The sequence below is a fragment of the Lupinus angustifolius genome, chromosome LG04, assembly GCF_001865875.1.
Source record: "Lupinus angustifolius cultivar Tanjil chromosome LG04, LupAngTanjil_v1.0, whole genome shotgun sequence".
Taxonomy (NCBI): Eukaryota; Viridiplantae; Streptophyta; class Magnoliopsida; order Fabales; family Fabaceae; genus Lupinus; species Lupinus angustifolius.
The window spans coordinates 24,231,879-24,245,748 of record NC_032012.1 but is presented as its reverse complement, the minus strand read 5'-3'; the positions used below and the strand labels follow the sequence as shown (position 1 = coordinate 24,245,748).

Sequence of the window (13,870 nt, the reverse complement as noted above, 5' to 3'; positions counted from 1 at the left end):
TTTTTTGTATATTTATAACTATTAGGGGTGTTCAAATCAAGACCGGTCTAACAATAAAACTGGAAACTGATCCAAAATAGATTGAAATCGCAAAAACTGAATGCATTTGGATCGTGTTTGACTTATTTTTTAAAGACCGATTGGTCCGGTCCGGATTTTGGATTCACCTCTTGGATCCAGATCGATCCAGACCGGACCGAAATAGTATGTAAAGTTTAAGTGTGTAATACTTTATGTTTTCCAAACTTAATCTTAAGCCTCATCTCCAATATTGCACCTATATTTTATTTGTTATATTCTATAACACACACTTATATATATGTTGCTATGTTTTAAATCATATTGATTATACTTGATACACTTTTTAGAACTTAAATCAATCCCACAACCAAGGATTCAAATGTTATTCTGACAAGGTGCTTTATTATCAATTTTATTGTTGGGAAAGTATTTTTGTTATTAATTATCGGTAAAACATTGTAACTGTTAAAATTAGGTTACATGTGCTCAAATTATTGTTATTGATATTGTGTTGTTTTATTGTCTTGTTATTATTGATTTATTGTTGTTGTTACTATTTTTTACTTTTATTATTATTGTCTTGCTATTTATTACTATTTTATGATGTTTACTTATACTATTGTTGCACACATTTTAATGTTGTTTCAATGTTGTTGAACACTGTTTTTATTGTTGTTTTATGCTTAATATTTAGTCATTTTTATGAGTTTTGAATATAAGTGCAATTTTAATATTTTATAAAAAAACCCGATCTAAACCGAACCGAAACCGCATATTATATTTGGATTGGATTGAATCGGACATCTTAATATAAATAGATCAGACTGATCCAGACCGTATATTAATTACGTGTTTAGATCGAATCATTTTTTGCCTAAAAAACAATCCAAATGGACTACAAGCACCCATAATAACTATAATATATTTTTTTGAAAGGATATATTAGTAAAGGTGAATGTTTTTCCTAATCTTACCCCTTTGTTTTTTTAGTAAAGAAAATAATTTAATATTTTTATTATAACAAAGGGTATCCCTCACCCGCTACTAAGGAATTAATCTCTTTCAAGGTGTATGATTATCACACCCAAAATAAGTCTGACTTATTGAACTTTTGATCTTTTGGTCTATTTGAGAATCTAGTATGACTTTATACCATTATATCAATATCGTTAAAAATAACACAGGCTGGTGGAAGTTTGTCTCATGTCCTTATATGCTAACTTAAAAATTACACTTGTCTCGATTAAGAACATATTAGAAAAAAATCACGCAAGTTCATAGCAAACTATAGTTTTATTTCAGGTATAAATTTTGTAATGTGAACAACCTAAGGTATCACCAATAATCTAGACAAGAACAAGTCCCATCATGAAAATGGTGAAACCTATTTCGATCTCTAACTATAATATCTCTTTGATATGCAGCAGATATTAACTTTGTAATATCATGACAGTCACCACAAACACGAAGATTTTTTATAATTCTTATAGGCAAAGTTGAAGCAGATGCTATAAGAGCAAATGCTATAGCAAGCCTTTCACTGTGATAAGATAGGACACCTTCCTTATCCTCTTCTTCTACATCCAACAAAACATCTGATGTTCTTGGCTCGTAACCATAATCTCGTAGTCTTCGATTTATTTCGACAATTTTCGAATATATTTCTTTAGAACATGGATGAGTTTTGTCACATGTGAGAAACTCGTGCATGGTACCATTAATTTCCACTAAGCTAGATCCTGGTAACTTTTTAACCCCATGATCTTTCATCATCATTCTCACTTTTTTCACATCATTCCATCTTCCAATGCTAGCATATATATTAGATAAAAGCACATAGTTTCCACTAGTTTCTGGTTCTAGCTCTATTAAGTGTTTCAGAGCAACTTCTCCTATGTTTATGTTCCTATGTAATCTTGCTGCTCCAAGCAAAGACCTCCACGAAACCGCATTTGGTTTCATGGGCATTTCTGCTAACCTCTCCTCTGCCTCTTCTAATCGCCCGGCTCGACACAAAAGATCAATTAGACATCCGTAATGGTCAAGCGTTGGTTCCATGCCATGAACCTCCTTAATGGACTCGAAAATCTGCAAACCATCCTCTACAAACCCAACATGAGAGCACGCAAACATAGTAACCACGAAAGTTGCAGCATCAGGAAGTAACCCCTCGAGTTTCATGTTTCTATAAAGCTCGAGTGCTTCATGCCCATGACCATTAATTGCAAAACCCCCAATCATGGCATTGTAGCAAAAGGTATCTCTTTCAGACAAATCATCAAACATCTGATATGCAAGATTCAAACAACCACATTTGGAATACATATCAATCAATGCAGTTCCGACAAAGCGATTCAGCTTAAGATTATTCCTTAGCACATAACAATGCAACCAAGCACCTTGAGGAAGAGCACTTAAATTAGAACATGCAGTAATCAATGCCACAAGTGTAACTTCATTAGGCCTTATTTGAGAACCCAACTGCATGTGATTGAACAAATGCAATGCCTCTAAGGACATATCAGAATCAGCAGAATTTGCATAAGCAGCCAACATGGTATTCCATGTGGCCAAATCAGGTTGAGTAATTTGACTAAATAGAGAAGCAGACACATTCAATTTACCATATTTGGCATAGAAATTGAGGAGGGAGGATTGAATAAAATGATCAAAGGGTTGTTGAATGAATTTGAAGAGATGGGTATGGAGGGGAGGGCCATAATGTAGGTATGATGGGTGAGAAGCACATGCTTTGAAGAGAGAGGGAAAAGTGAAAGTGTTGGGTTGAAGGGTATGGTTGTTGAGAATTCTGTTATAAAGAGAGAGTGCTAGATGGGTTTGGTTGTTGTGAGTGAGTGAAGAAATGAGTGTGTTGTAGAGAAAAATAGTTGGGGATGGGATGCTGTTAAAGACAGTTAGGACATAAGTTAAGGAAATTTTGTAGGATATTTTAAGGAGGTGACTGAGAGGGTATGTATGGAGTGATAAACCAGTTGTTAGCATTTGGGCATGTGTTTTCTTAAGGGTGTTTAGAGTGTTGCATTTTTGTAAAGTTTCAAGAATTGGGTGACAAAATATGGGGTTTTTAGATTTCATGGTTTAATCAAATAATCTGGTAAGTAAATTGATGTTCATTATGGAACATAGGCTCAGCTCAACACTGCGAAAAATAAATACTAATACTTGTGGGCCTGACCTGAGCATTTGGGTCTTGATGGTTGCACTGTTTTAATTTGGATAAACGGGCGAGTTCTAAATTTCTAATGCATTCTTGGTAGATATTACATTCTAAATTTGGAACCACCTTCACTGTTTCTTTCTTTGCAAGTTGTGTGGAAAAATTACAAATTGGTGATAGTTATTAATGATTCGCATTGCTTTGTGTACAATAGTAGCAGATAAAATATGGGAGCATATCTACTATCCCACAAGAGTGTGTCACTCTATGTGTCATTGCTTGATTGGGTTTCTTAATCTAAAAATACTTGATACGTTTCATGCTTGTATAATTCCTTGATGGCCCATTTTGATAATAGCAATTCATCTATCATTTCTACTATGCAATTGTTCACTTCTCACATGTGAACACTAAAAACAAGTAAACTACAATTGTAATAGACTAGATAATTTGGAGATACAACCTGCGGTGTCAAATGAAACACATCATAAAAGGAAAAAAAGTGAAACAAAGGAGTGGTATAGAGAATGTGGTGATCATGATCAAATCTATCACATTGGTAGTGGTTCAATATTTACAACATATGAAAATAAACCCCGAGTCCTGGTCATTTTCTTTAGTTGTTGAAACTAAGCATAATTCAATTCAAGTATACAACAAACTACCCCAAGAGCCAAGATACAGAGTTTATATACTATCCGGAATTTTTTCGCATTTGGCTTTTGTTGATATAAGAACAAGATAGCAGCTTGATCTTAGACTGGGACTCAACTTAAACCAAACCCAGCAACAATACCCTATTAAGGCATCGGATTTGGAGTACAATAAGTGAATCCATGCTTTGTGTGATTACCGAAATCCCGAAGGAGCAACTTGAGGATTACCACCGGCTTGTCTCCTTGTAGCTCTTGATTTAGAAAGCATTTCATCATAATTCTGGTTCAGAAAGTTATGATAAGTATATTATATGCAGTGATGATATGTTTATAAAGAATAGACGTGAATAGCAATGAAATATTACCCGCTTGTCAAATGTAGCATCCCTTGAATCAATGATTTTGTCGACAATACCGTACTCTATGGCTTCCTGTGCTTGAAAATATTTAGGCCTCTGGACATCTTTAGCTATTTCTTCTTTTGATTTTCCAATTCCTTTTGCTAACAGCTCAACATAATACTCAGTATTTGCCTCCAGCTCTTTTGCCTGTGTGTGTTTTGTCAATATAATTGACGAATAGAATGTTGAAAATGATGCTAAAGACAGACAGAGAAGAGAACAGGTGGAAATACCTTAATCCACATATCTATAACAGCACCACTTGACCTGTTGACTTTCGGGAGATACAACTTTGCTGCAATTGAAAGCAGTTTACAAGTAAAAGTGAGAGAAGCCAGCGCCCAAAAATCATTCATCATGATATTCCAACATAGAAATCTTTCTACTCCATTTTAAAGACAGCAATTGACAATGACAAAATATCCCAACATAGAAATTTATAGCCTCGAAAGAAGGCTTTGTATGCAGTCCAATCGAGACACATTTCAAATTTATCTTCCAAGTTATCATTGTTTAGTAGTAACAAGAAAATGTTCACAATAGACAACAGTACCACAAACTTAGGGTACGTTTAGATTGGTGGAAAGCAATGGAGTTGGAATGGGCTTGAGTACCACTGTGTACTTATTTAACATTAGGATGCAGTTACACTGGGTGGCATTCATTCCAGATTCAACCCCCACCCCTAAGGACTGGAATGGCATACGAACAAAATGCTTATAACTAATTCCATTTCACTAGAACTTCCAGAAAATGTAATGTAAGCTTTCCTTCATTCCATCCTAAATATCCAAACAGCTGTTCGGAAACAATGCCATCCGAATACCATTCCACCCACCACAAGTTATCCAAACATAACTAAATTAAGGTCTAGTCATGCTCTGGGATAAATAATATGAAACCCATGCATAAACAGGAAAAACAATGGCTAATTGAAGAGCCTGCTATAGCTTTTCATTCAATTGCCATGTAGGCCATGTTTTTTTATAGCATATTGCAGAAGATAATAGCACTAAATAAGGATCGATGTTGTTTCATTTGTTCCATTAAAATCATGGTTACTTTTTCAGCAGTCCTATGGCAGCATAAGAGATTCAAATTTCAATGCAGAATATCAAGTACTGTTGTTTACTCTACCCTCCTTACACTCGGGCTCCAGAAGAACTAGCATTTGATAAACTAATCCTCCAGAAAATGCTCCTTAACAGATATATTGGTAGAGCATTTGATCAAACGATGTACTATGTAACAACAGCGTGGATGATTGTCAAATTATTATTCAGTAGCGCATTCTCCTAATATACTCAGGTACGAGATACAAAGTAAAGGCTCCAGAGGGAAGCATTTCTCAGAAGTTCGAAAGGTCACAGTAAATGAGTGAAAGCAATCAAGCAAAAATTTCAAAGGTTTGCAGAGATATGATTCATACTTGATGAATTTGGCTGTACAGCACGATAACCCTTTGTTCCAAGTGACAGAAGCATTGCTGCTTGACCATATGCCATGCCACAATTCACAGTATAGACATCTGATTTGACATACTTCAGACAAAGGGGAAAAGGATAAATAAAAACCATGGGTTAAAAGGACAAGTTCAAAGAGATAAACCATATCACCGTGTCGGGTTGGGTCTAGAAGTGGGCACATTATTCATGATAGAAACTTACAGACATCATATCAGCTATGGAATATGCCTCAGTTTCTGATCCCACAGTCTCATTCTTCTCATTCTAAACAGAAAATAAAGGAACGGAAAACAATTACATAAATCAACACCTCATAAAATGGAAAATTTTAGAACAACAGTTATAATGCGTACCTGAGTGCCAGATGAATTAATATATAAGTATATAGGTTTTTTAGGGTTATCATAATCCAACCACATAAATTGAGCAACGAGAAGCTCTGCCACAGCTGGTACAATCTATACAAGTCATAAACAGGAATATCAAGATGGCTGAGATGAAAGATTAAATCTATATATCTGTAAACAGAAACTAATGAGATAATATGCAATCAACAGAACCAGGCAACATGAAAATGAAACAAATCATCATACTTACCGGCATACCCAGATAGCATATACGAGCATCCAAGAGCAAAGAAGGCAGATCCGGTGGAGCAGTTCTCGGCCTTCCAGCTCCTCTACCTCCTCCTCCTCGATACATACTAACACTCATGCTGTATTTTGAAGGGCCATTATTACTCATGCTAGAATGACTCCACATACCACCTTGATCTAAATAATTCTTGGCAGATGAGATGCTCTCCTGTCACAATGAATAGAATTAAGACCACTTTCGAAGAGTGCAATAAAATTTGGGTGCTTTGCAAAATGACAAAATCAACTTCCCAATCAATAATTGGGTTATCATCAGGCAACTCCACTATTATAACATCACAGTGTAAAGACTCAAGAGGATATGAATGTCGAGAACCTCTGTAACTCTTTCAGACTGCTGACGGATAGGGTTGTCCTCCGTCATGAACATGTCCATTTGTGAAGGACTGAGGCCATATAGATATTTAGGTGCATTCTTGAAGTTGTCCATCACTACAAACAATGAAGGAGAAAAATCAAGGTTTAGCACCCACTCTTTAAACTTTTCAATAGAACTAGAACAAGAACCTTTTAAGTTTTTTTTAAAATTTTATTTGGGGTACATTACACTCTACCTCCCTGAAGTTATTATCCAAATCCATTTTTGGTGCGCCAATTTAAAACGTTACCCCTCATCCAATCTTCATTTTGAAAACAAACTTCACCCATTTGAATGCCTTCAAGGTTTTGAAACCGTGATAAATAATTTAGTCAGAACTGACAGTGAAAATGCCTGTAGTCATTTCCTTAGCTAAAACATAACCAATACAATACACAACTTTGTGTAATGCTTTGCCTCCTACTGATTAAAACCAGATTTGCCTCCTACTGATTAAAACCGGAATTCAAGGCATTCATTTCCACCCTACAATTTATGCACATAACTCACGATCTTCAAAACTGGTAAATTTCAAAAGACAAATATGAATGCTTCTTATCAAAATCCATTCGATTTAGACGAAGGTTAGGTATTTAATCTTCTTTAAAGCGGCTTCGAATCCTCGACAATAACCAGGCACATATACTCAGCTATGATCAGTAAAAAATGCCTGAAGTACTAAGGAACTTCCCGAAAAACATACGAGGGCAAACACAATGATTATGATAAAACTACAAGTGAACAAAACCGTGATTAATTTGTCTAGCGACTTTCTGCTACTTCAGTTTCAAATACATGGCACACATGATCAAAGACACCCTGTTTGGTACATAGTTAGATAATATCGACATCAAACAAATAAAAGGCAATAAACAAATTGAGACCCAGATGAAAAATCCCAACTTTTTCATGTTTCTGCTCTAACTTTATCTCAAAAAATCACAAATGTTTCAGGTTTCTTCCACCCAAACAAATTTCAAAAGGGTAAAATTATCATTACGATTAGGAAACATATAAATGATAAGTTCCGTTGATAATGAAGGAAAGATGCAAACATTAAAAAAAACTCACATCCATCCTTGAGATTTTCCTTTCTGAACTGATTAGGGATATTTTCAAAGGAGGATTTGGCAAAAGGAGACTTGAAGCACCTGCGTTCCACTTTGTTCGTGGGTTTGGAGAAAGACGGAAAGAACTTCGTTGTTCCATGAAAGAAGGAGGATTTGGAAGCGGAATTATCGATGAAAGTGAAAGGTGAAGAAGGGGTAGATAGTGGTAATAAGAGAGAAGATGCCATGGGTATAATTGGAAATTGGAAACACTGAACAAAGTGAAATAGATATTCCTATGAATGAATGTGGTTTTGTTTCAAGCGGCCAAGATAGGCTGAGGAGGGGTGGTAGAAGAAGCTACACAACAACACTTTAGTCTTTTTTATTTTTTCTTATCAACTTTTTTTATTCAAAATACAATTTTAATATTGGAATTTTATGTAGCACATATAATTTTATGGATTTAATAATTATATACTGTCACACTCTCAATAATAATTAAATATAATACAATAATAAGTATCAAACTTTATATAGCAGAAGATTTTTTTCCTTATCTAATGAAACTATAAAAGATATGTTATTTATGTAGAACTAAGTTTAATCCCACAAATACTCTGGTCTATATAGTATATAGTTTTTATTTATTGAAGTATACATCTGACATGACATATCATTTCATGAGTTTAATTGGGTAGCATGTGATACATATTTACTGAATCTAGGTCCCCGTTGTAGAAAGCTTAATAAAATCTAGGTTTATTTGCGAGTTGATTTTTAATAGACAACTAAAAAATATTGTTTGGGAGCTATGAAATTATTTTATAAGATGACTTTTAAGTCTTTCATTCTCTTCATTTCCCTCTAAAAATTAACTCTAAAACAAACAAACATTAAGAGACCATTCTTCATCCTTTTGATCTCTATTCCCCATTTGTTAGTAAATGGGAGGTTAAGACGAGCTTATGCTAAGTGTAAAGAATAGTGTCACACAATGAAAGAAGTCCAGGTCACTGCTCATTGCTCAACCTAACTTCCAACATGACAACTCGTTCTGATCACTAAATAATATTTCCCCAAAGCGTAATTCCTTTACAACAGATAGTACAGTAATGTTATTTATACCAAAAATCCAAATCTTCTAATCTGAATGTACCTATAAACATATGATGCATAATATTTGTTTGAGAGGAAAATATGTATACATTCACAATGTAATAATTTTTACAATACCACTGCATTATACATTTTCAATTATTATTGACTTATCAAAAAATTAATTCAAATAAATGACAAATGATATATTGATTATATATAAATATTTACACCAGATATTAAACTATTCTTTTTATTAGCTCATACCTCAAAGTTATGTTTAATATACCCAAAAACAATAAATGACAGCTGAGTGGAGTAATTTCTCAGTGGAGTTGGTGCTAGAGGAGACTTGAGAATAATATATACCAGATAGCAGGAAATTGTGTAATTTTTTTATAAAATTCATTTCAAAAGAAAATATGTTATATTTTTAATATATCACAAACTCTAACAAGAACATACTGTACCCAAGTTTTTAATATTTAGGGACTGAGTTTATAACATCTCCTCTCAGTTTTAGCTAACTTTTAGGTGAAATTTTACTTACATATAATTAGGCTTTAAGTTTTAAGCAGAGTTGTAAGCTATGGTCTTTCATTTTCAAGAGGGTTATTTAAGACTTAAAATTCTAGTAAGTCGTGTCATAATTTTATTCACTTCTCTTGCTTTAAAAACCCATTAAATATTTAAACTTCACATATTTTATTTTAAAATTATCTATTCTATTAATTATATAAAAATCTTAGGAATGCAGACTAAAATTCTTGACAATCTTAAGTAGAGTCATAAATGTTCTTAAGAATCTTACAAGTGGGAATGAGGATAGCTTCCCTTAGAAAATTCTAATCTATCCTGCTTAAATTTATTTTACAGTGATACTATATTTGTCTACTTGAGCATGTGTATGACTGGAATATTCATCAAGAGAAAATATTACAACATCAATAGTTTTAATATGATTGATTTGAAATAAATTCAATTAATTTTAAATTAATAATGTATTATTATTAATCACTAAATTTTGGTAGATTCCAGAATAATCAAAAAGTTAAAAATTTAATTCATGTGAGCAACACTTGTTGGGAAAGACAACTACACATCTTAAAATGAGATATCCTTAATAATACCAAAAAAAATCACAAAATTTTGGTTATACGTTATGAGGATATAATAATTTCTGATTGCATGTAACCTTTTTCCATCTACCTTATTGCAGAAGGTAAGAAAGTGAAAAATAGACAATTTATGTCTAAGAAGTGAGTAAAAAGAAAAAAAACCAATTAAAATAAAAATGATTTGAAATGAGTTAAGCAAAAGACGTTTGAAAAGAATTTATATATTGGATTTAATATACATGTATATTGGCAGTATAAGTAAATTTATATATTGGTAGGGTCTTTTATATATGAATAAATCATCCACCATTCAAATGTTAATATTAATTCTCAAACAAAAATAACACAAATTAATTATGAATAAAGTATCGACAGTGTAAAAACTTTACACTAATAATAATAATAATGTATAAATTTTAAACTATTATATATTTCCCCCTTAAATTTATATGTAAAGCATGACGACACTTATATAGAATGTTCCAGAAAAAAGAGTTATAAATACAGGTGGCCAGTGTTGAGGTGTATTGGTGTGTGGTAACCAACGAATCAACGATATTATAACTGATGATTGGAGTAGAGTAGTAGAAGTAATATGACCGTGATCAAAGCCATGACGCACTGGGACACTTCTTTATTTCAGTTCATATTTTTTGAATATATAAATTAGTCAATTACATGCTTTTTGGCATGCTTCTTTCAGAATCACGTTCCATTATTCTAGCCGCGTAACCGCATTCTACAAGCCACACACATGGACTAGTAAATAAAAGCAACTATTCCACAAATGAAATTTATCTCTAGATAATTTCTTTTGGTCAAGATTAAACATAGCCAATAACCACATCAGTGTTTGATAATAATATAAGAATAAAATATTATTCTTCAGAACAAGTCATGATAACTTTTTCGTTGACATTTAAAATACCAAGTTAAAAAAATAATTATAAGGATAAATAAAAGAAAATATTCCTAATCTAAAACGGTAAACAGGCATATCCCAATATCTCACGTTTTCTAATCCAAATTGTAGATAAAGATAAATAAAAAATGTGTTTTACACGCATGAAGAAAAGTCACAGTGACACACACTGTAGCATCAACTCCCCCATTCACTCCCATAGTTTCAGAATTCATGACCATAACCATTACTACTACTTTTTGTGGGGTTAATGTACATAGAGTAGAGGGGGAAAGTAAAATATAAAAAGAAAATTAGCGCAGACTTATCACGTGGTTTAGTTTTGACTTAGAAAAAGTCACGTATGTATTGGTGGCTTAGTTAAGTGAATCTTCCCCTCTTTAGTAGGAGAAATTACTATTTCATCTAAAATAAATCTATTTAATTTTAAATTATTAATATATTATTACGTTCAGTTAAACCATTGATATTAGACAACAAAAATGATACACCTTCGTACATCATAATATGTATCATGAAGTATTAATTGGAAGGAAGTTTGTCAATTGTCATCTTAAAGTGATCTTTCTCTATATATTAATTGTCAATTTAAGAATAACATATATATAAAAATTAATAATAATTTTATAGTATGATATATCCTTATAACCAACTTCACTAGTTACCTCTTTTAGTGTCTCTAACAGTGTCCCAACTCAATAAAAAAAAATCATTTAATTGGAAAAAATATAAAAATAGAAAGTAATATTTTATATTATTTAGTGTAATGTTATTGGATAGAGACATGAGAAGGATAGAGGATCTCTATTGAACAAATATCATCTTCAAATGAAAAGATAAATACTTAATTTATATGAGTTTTCAATAACAAAATATTATTACATTCATATAAAATAATAAAAATGTCTAATTATATTACTGTTTATTTTGTAATATTTATTTCTTCCTTAATAATCATTCTTCTTTTCTATTTACTAAGTTTCACGCGTGAGAATTTTCTCTGGTGCAAGTCCATTAATACATGTGGCAAAAAAATTATTTTAACAATTATGATTATATATTATTTTTTAATAAAAATTAAATAAGAAATTTAAAAAAAAAATCATCATCATGTTCCGATAAGTATTTGAGGTAGTATAGAGAAGTTGACACTCATTCTCCCTATATATACCAGTCTCTCCTCAATCTCACTTCATTCTCTACAACACTCTTTCATTGCTAAACACTTGCTCATTGATTTTGCCAAATTTGATGGCCTTAGAGGCTCTGAATTCACCCACACCCTTCCGTGGTAGCAGCTACAAAGAAGAGGAACAACATGAGGTTGATCTTCACGCGTGGACTAAGAGAAAGCGCTCAAAACGACCTCGTCTTGAAAATTCAACCACTGAAGAAGAATACTTTGCTCTCTGCCTCATCATGCTCGCACAAAACGGCAACACCAACACCAAAAACGACAACAAAACCTTTCTTCAACAACAACAACATGAATCATCACCGCCTATGAAGGTGATCAGTCACCGGTGCTCCGTTTGCAACAAAGCTTTTTCATCTTATCAAGCACTTGGTGGACACAAGGCTAGCCACCGCAAGTCCTTATCTGAAAACGCTGCCACCACCGTTGCCACAGTCTCTGCCGCCACCACCAACGACACAGCCACTAAAAAGCTTCACGAATGTTCCATCTGTCACAAGTCTTTCCCTACGGGTCAGGCCTTGGGTGGTCACAAGCGATGCCACTACGATGGTGGCAATAGCAATAGCTACATCAACACAAACAATAGCAGTGCCGTGACGTTCTTTGAGAGCGGCTCATTCTCCCATAGCCACCGTGGATTTGAGTTTGACCTAAACCTGCCGGCACCGTTGACGGAGTTCTGGGATTTGGCGAGGTTCGACGACGAGAAGAAGGTGAAGTTTAATGAAACGGTGTCGCTTGGTTTAGTAAAAAATTGATTGATTGAATTTGTTAATTATAGTGCATTCCATCTTTTAATTATTTAGTTTCTTTTTGTTGTTACTCTTTTTTCTTCTTTTACATGGTTTAGGAAGATTGGATTAGATTCATGGTTTGTTCCTACTCAACAATTCCTTGGTTCTTTGTACAGACAAAGTATGTTCATTGTTTTTGGACTGTATAATCCTTCTATGTCATCAATTCAATCCTAACCAATTTTATTATTATATGCTATTCTTTATGATAAAGATATGTCAATTTTATGATCCCAGTATGTTCATGCATATTCATTTAATCACTTCTTTGCTTCTTTTACTGGAATAAAGGTTATGCATGTGCATAAATTTAATTGATATACTCTTTAAACTATCACTTCAATCAAAATTATATTAATCACTAGAAATATATTAAATGATTAAATAGATAAAAAGTTTACAATAGTAAGAAAGTATGAAATTAAATGTATAAGATTTGAGTGATGATGCTACATGATTCATATATACTTGCCCTGCATTCAGCAAAAAGGGTATAAGATTCTCCCATTTGCTTTCTCTTTTTCATAATGAAGTACATATCAAAAGTATTATTGGAAAGGGAATGAAGAAAAAAAATTAGACTATGTTAAATTTGGTAAAGATGAGAATAAGGTAGTAAAAACTAACCCTATATGAACTGAGAAACTTTACATTTTGTTGATAATTAATTCTGAGTTAATTTGATGCACCATAAATATTAACGAATCACGGATGTGACAATTACATAGTATAGACTATAGAAACTTTTAATTAAAGTGTTGATTATATGCATATATACATTGTGTTTTCCAACATAGAAATAAATTATAATCAGACAAATGTTAAGGAGTGATTTATCTATTATTTAAAAAATATTGGAAAATTTAAATTGTATGGAGAAGTGATAGCTTCACATAATTTTAATTTCATAAATTTTTATTAATAAATAATACGATTATGACACTTGTTATAATGA

The 13,870-nt window shown here is 32.7% G+C and overlaps 3 protein-coding genes across 3 annotated transcripts in view; 1 reads left to right on the top strand and 2 right to left on the bottom strand.

Moving 5' to 3' along the window:
* The window catches only part of LOC109346418 (zinc finger protein ZAT10-like), a 23,954-nt gene extending 10,918 nt beyond the window's left edge, over nucleotides 1–13,036 (top strand). Inside the window, exon 3 of the mRNA XM_019585966.1 lies at nucleotides 12,157–13,036. Within this exon, the coding sequence (XP_019441511.1) occupies nucleotides 12,175–12,879 (705 nt within the window). The 5' untranslated portion in view covers nucleotides 12,157–12,174 and the 3' untranslated portion in view covers nucleotides 12,880–13,036. The remainder of the gene's footprint in view (nucleotides 1–12,156) is intronic.
* Nucleotides 1,198–3,244, bottom strand: LOC109346415 (pentatricopeptide repeat-containing protein At5g43790). The gene has a single exon (XM_019585963.1). The coding sequence runs from the start codon at nucleotides 3,115–3,117 to the stop codon at nucleotides 1,357–1,359; it is 1,761 nt and encodes a 586-aa protein (XP_019441508.1). The 5' UTR covers nucleotides 3,118–3,244; the 3' UTR covers nucleotides 1,198–1,356.
* Nucleotides 3,703–8,157, bottom strand: LOC109346416 (ATP-dependent Clp protease proteolytic subunit-related protein 1, chloroplastic-like). The gene is made up of 9 exons (XM_019585964.1): nucleotides 7,808–8,157; nucleotides 6,695–6,810; nucleotides 6,320–6,526; nucleotides 6,076–6,180; nucleotides 5,924–5,986; nucleotides 5,686–5,797; nucleotides 4,490–4,551; nucleotides 4,221–4,403; nucleotides 3,703–4,135 (listed from the first exon to the last, which is right to left on the bottom strand). Exons 1-9 carry the CDS (start codon nucleotides 8,031–8,033, stop codon nucleotides 4,049–4,051), a joined length of 1,161 nt encoding a protein of 386 aa, XP_019441509.1. The 5' UTR covers nucleotides 8,034–8,157; the 3' UTR covers nucleotides 3,703–4,048.

Excerpts from the sequence above, each read along its gene's own strand:
- LOC109346416 (XM_019585964.1), bottom strand. The coding sequence starts at position 8,033 with ATGGCATCTTCTCTCTTATTACCACTATCTACCCCTTCTTCACCTTTC. Across the intron at positions 6,527-6,694 it reads AGTCTGAAAGAGTTACAGAG|GAGAGCATCTCATCTGCCAA; the intron begins GTTCTCGACATT and ends TCATTGTGACAG. Across the intron at positions 6,181-6,319 it reads TATGCTATCTGGGTATGCCG|ATTGTACCAGCTGTGGCAGA; the intron begins GTAAGTATGATG and ends TGACTTGTATAG.
- LOC109346415 (XM_019585963.1), bottom strand. The coding sequence starts at position 3,117 with ATGAAATCTAAAAACCCCATATTTTGTCACCCAATTCTTGAAACTTTA.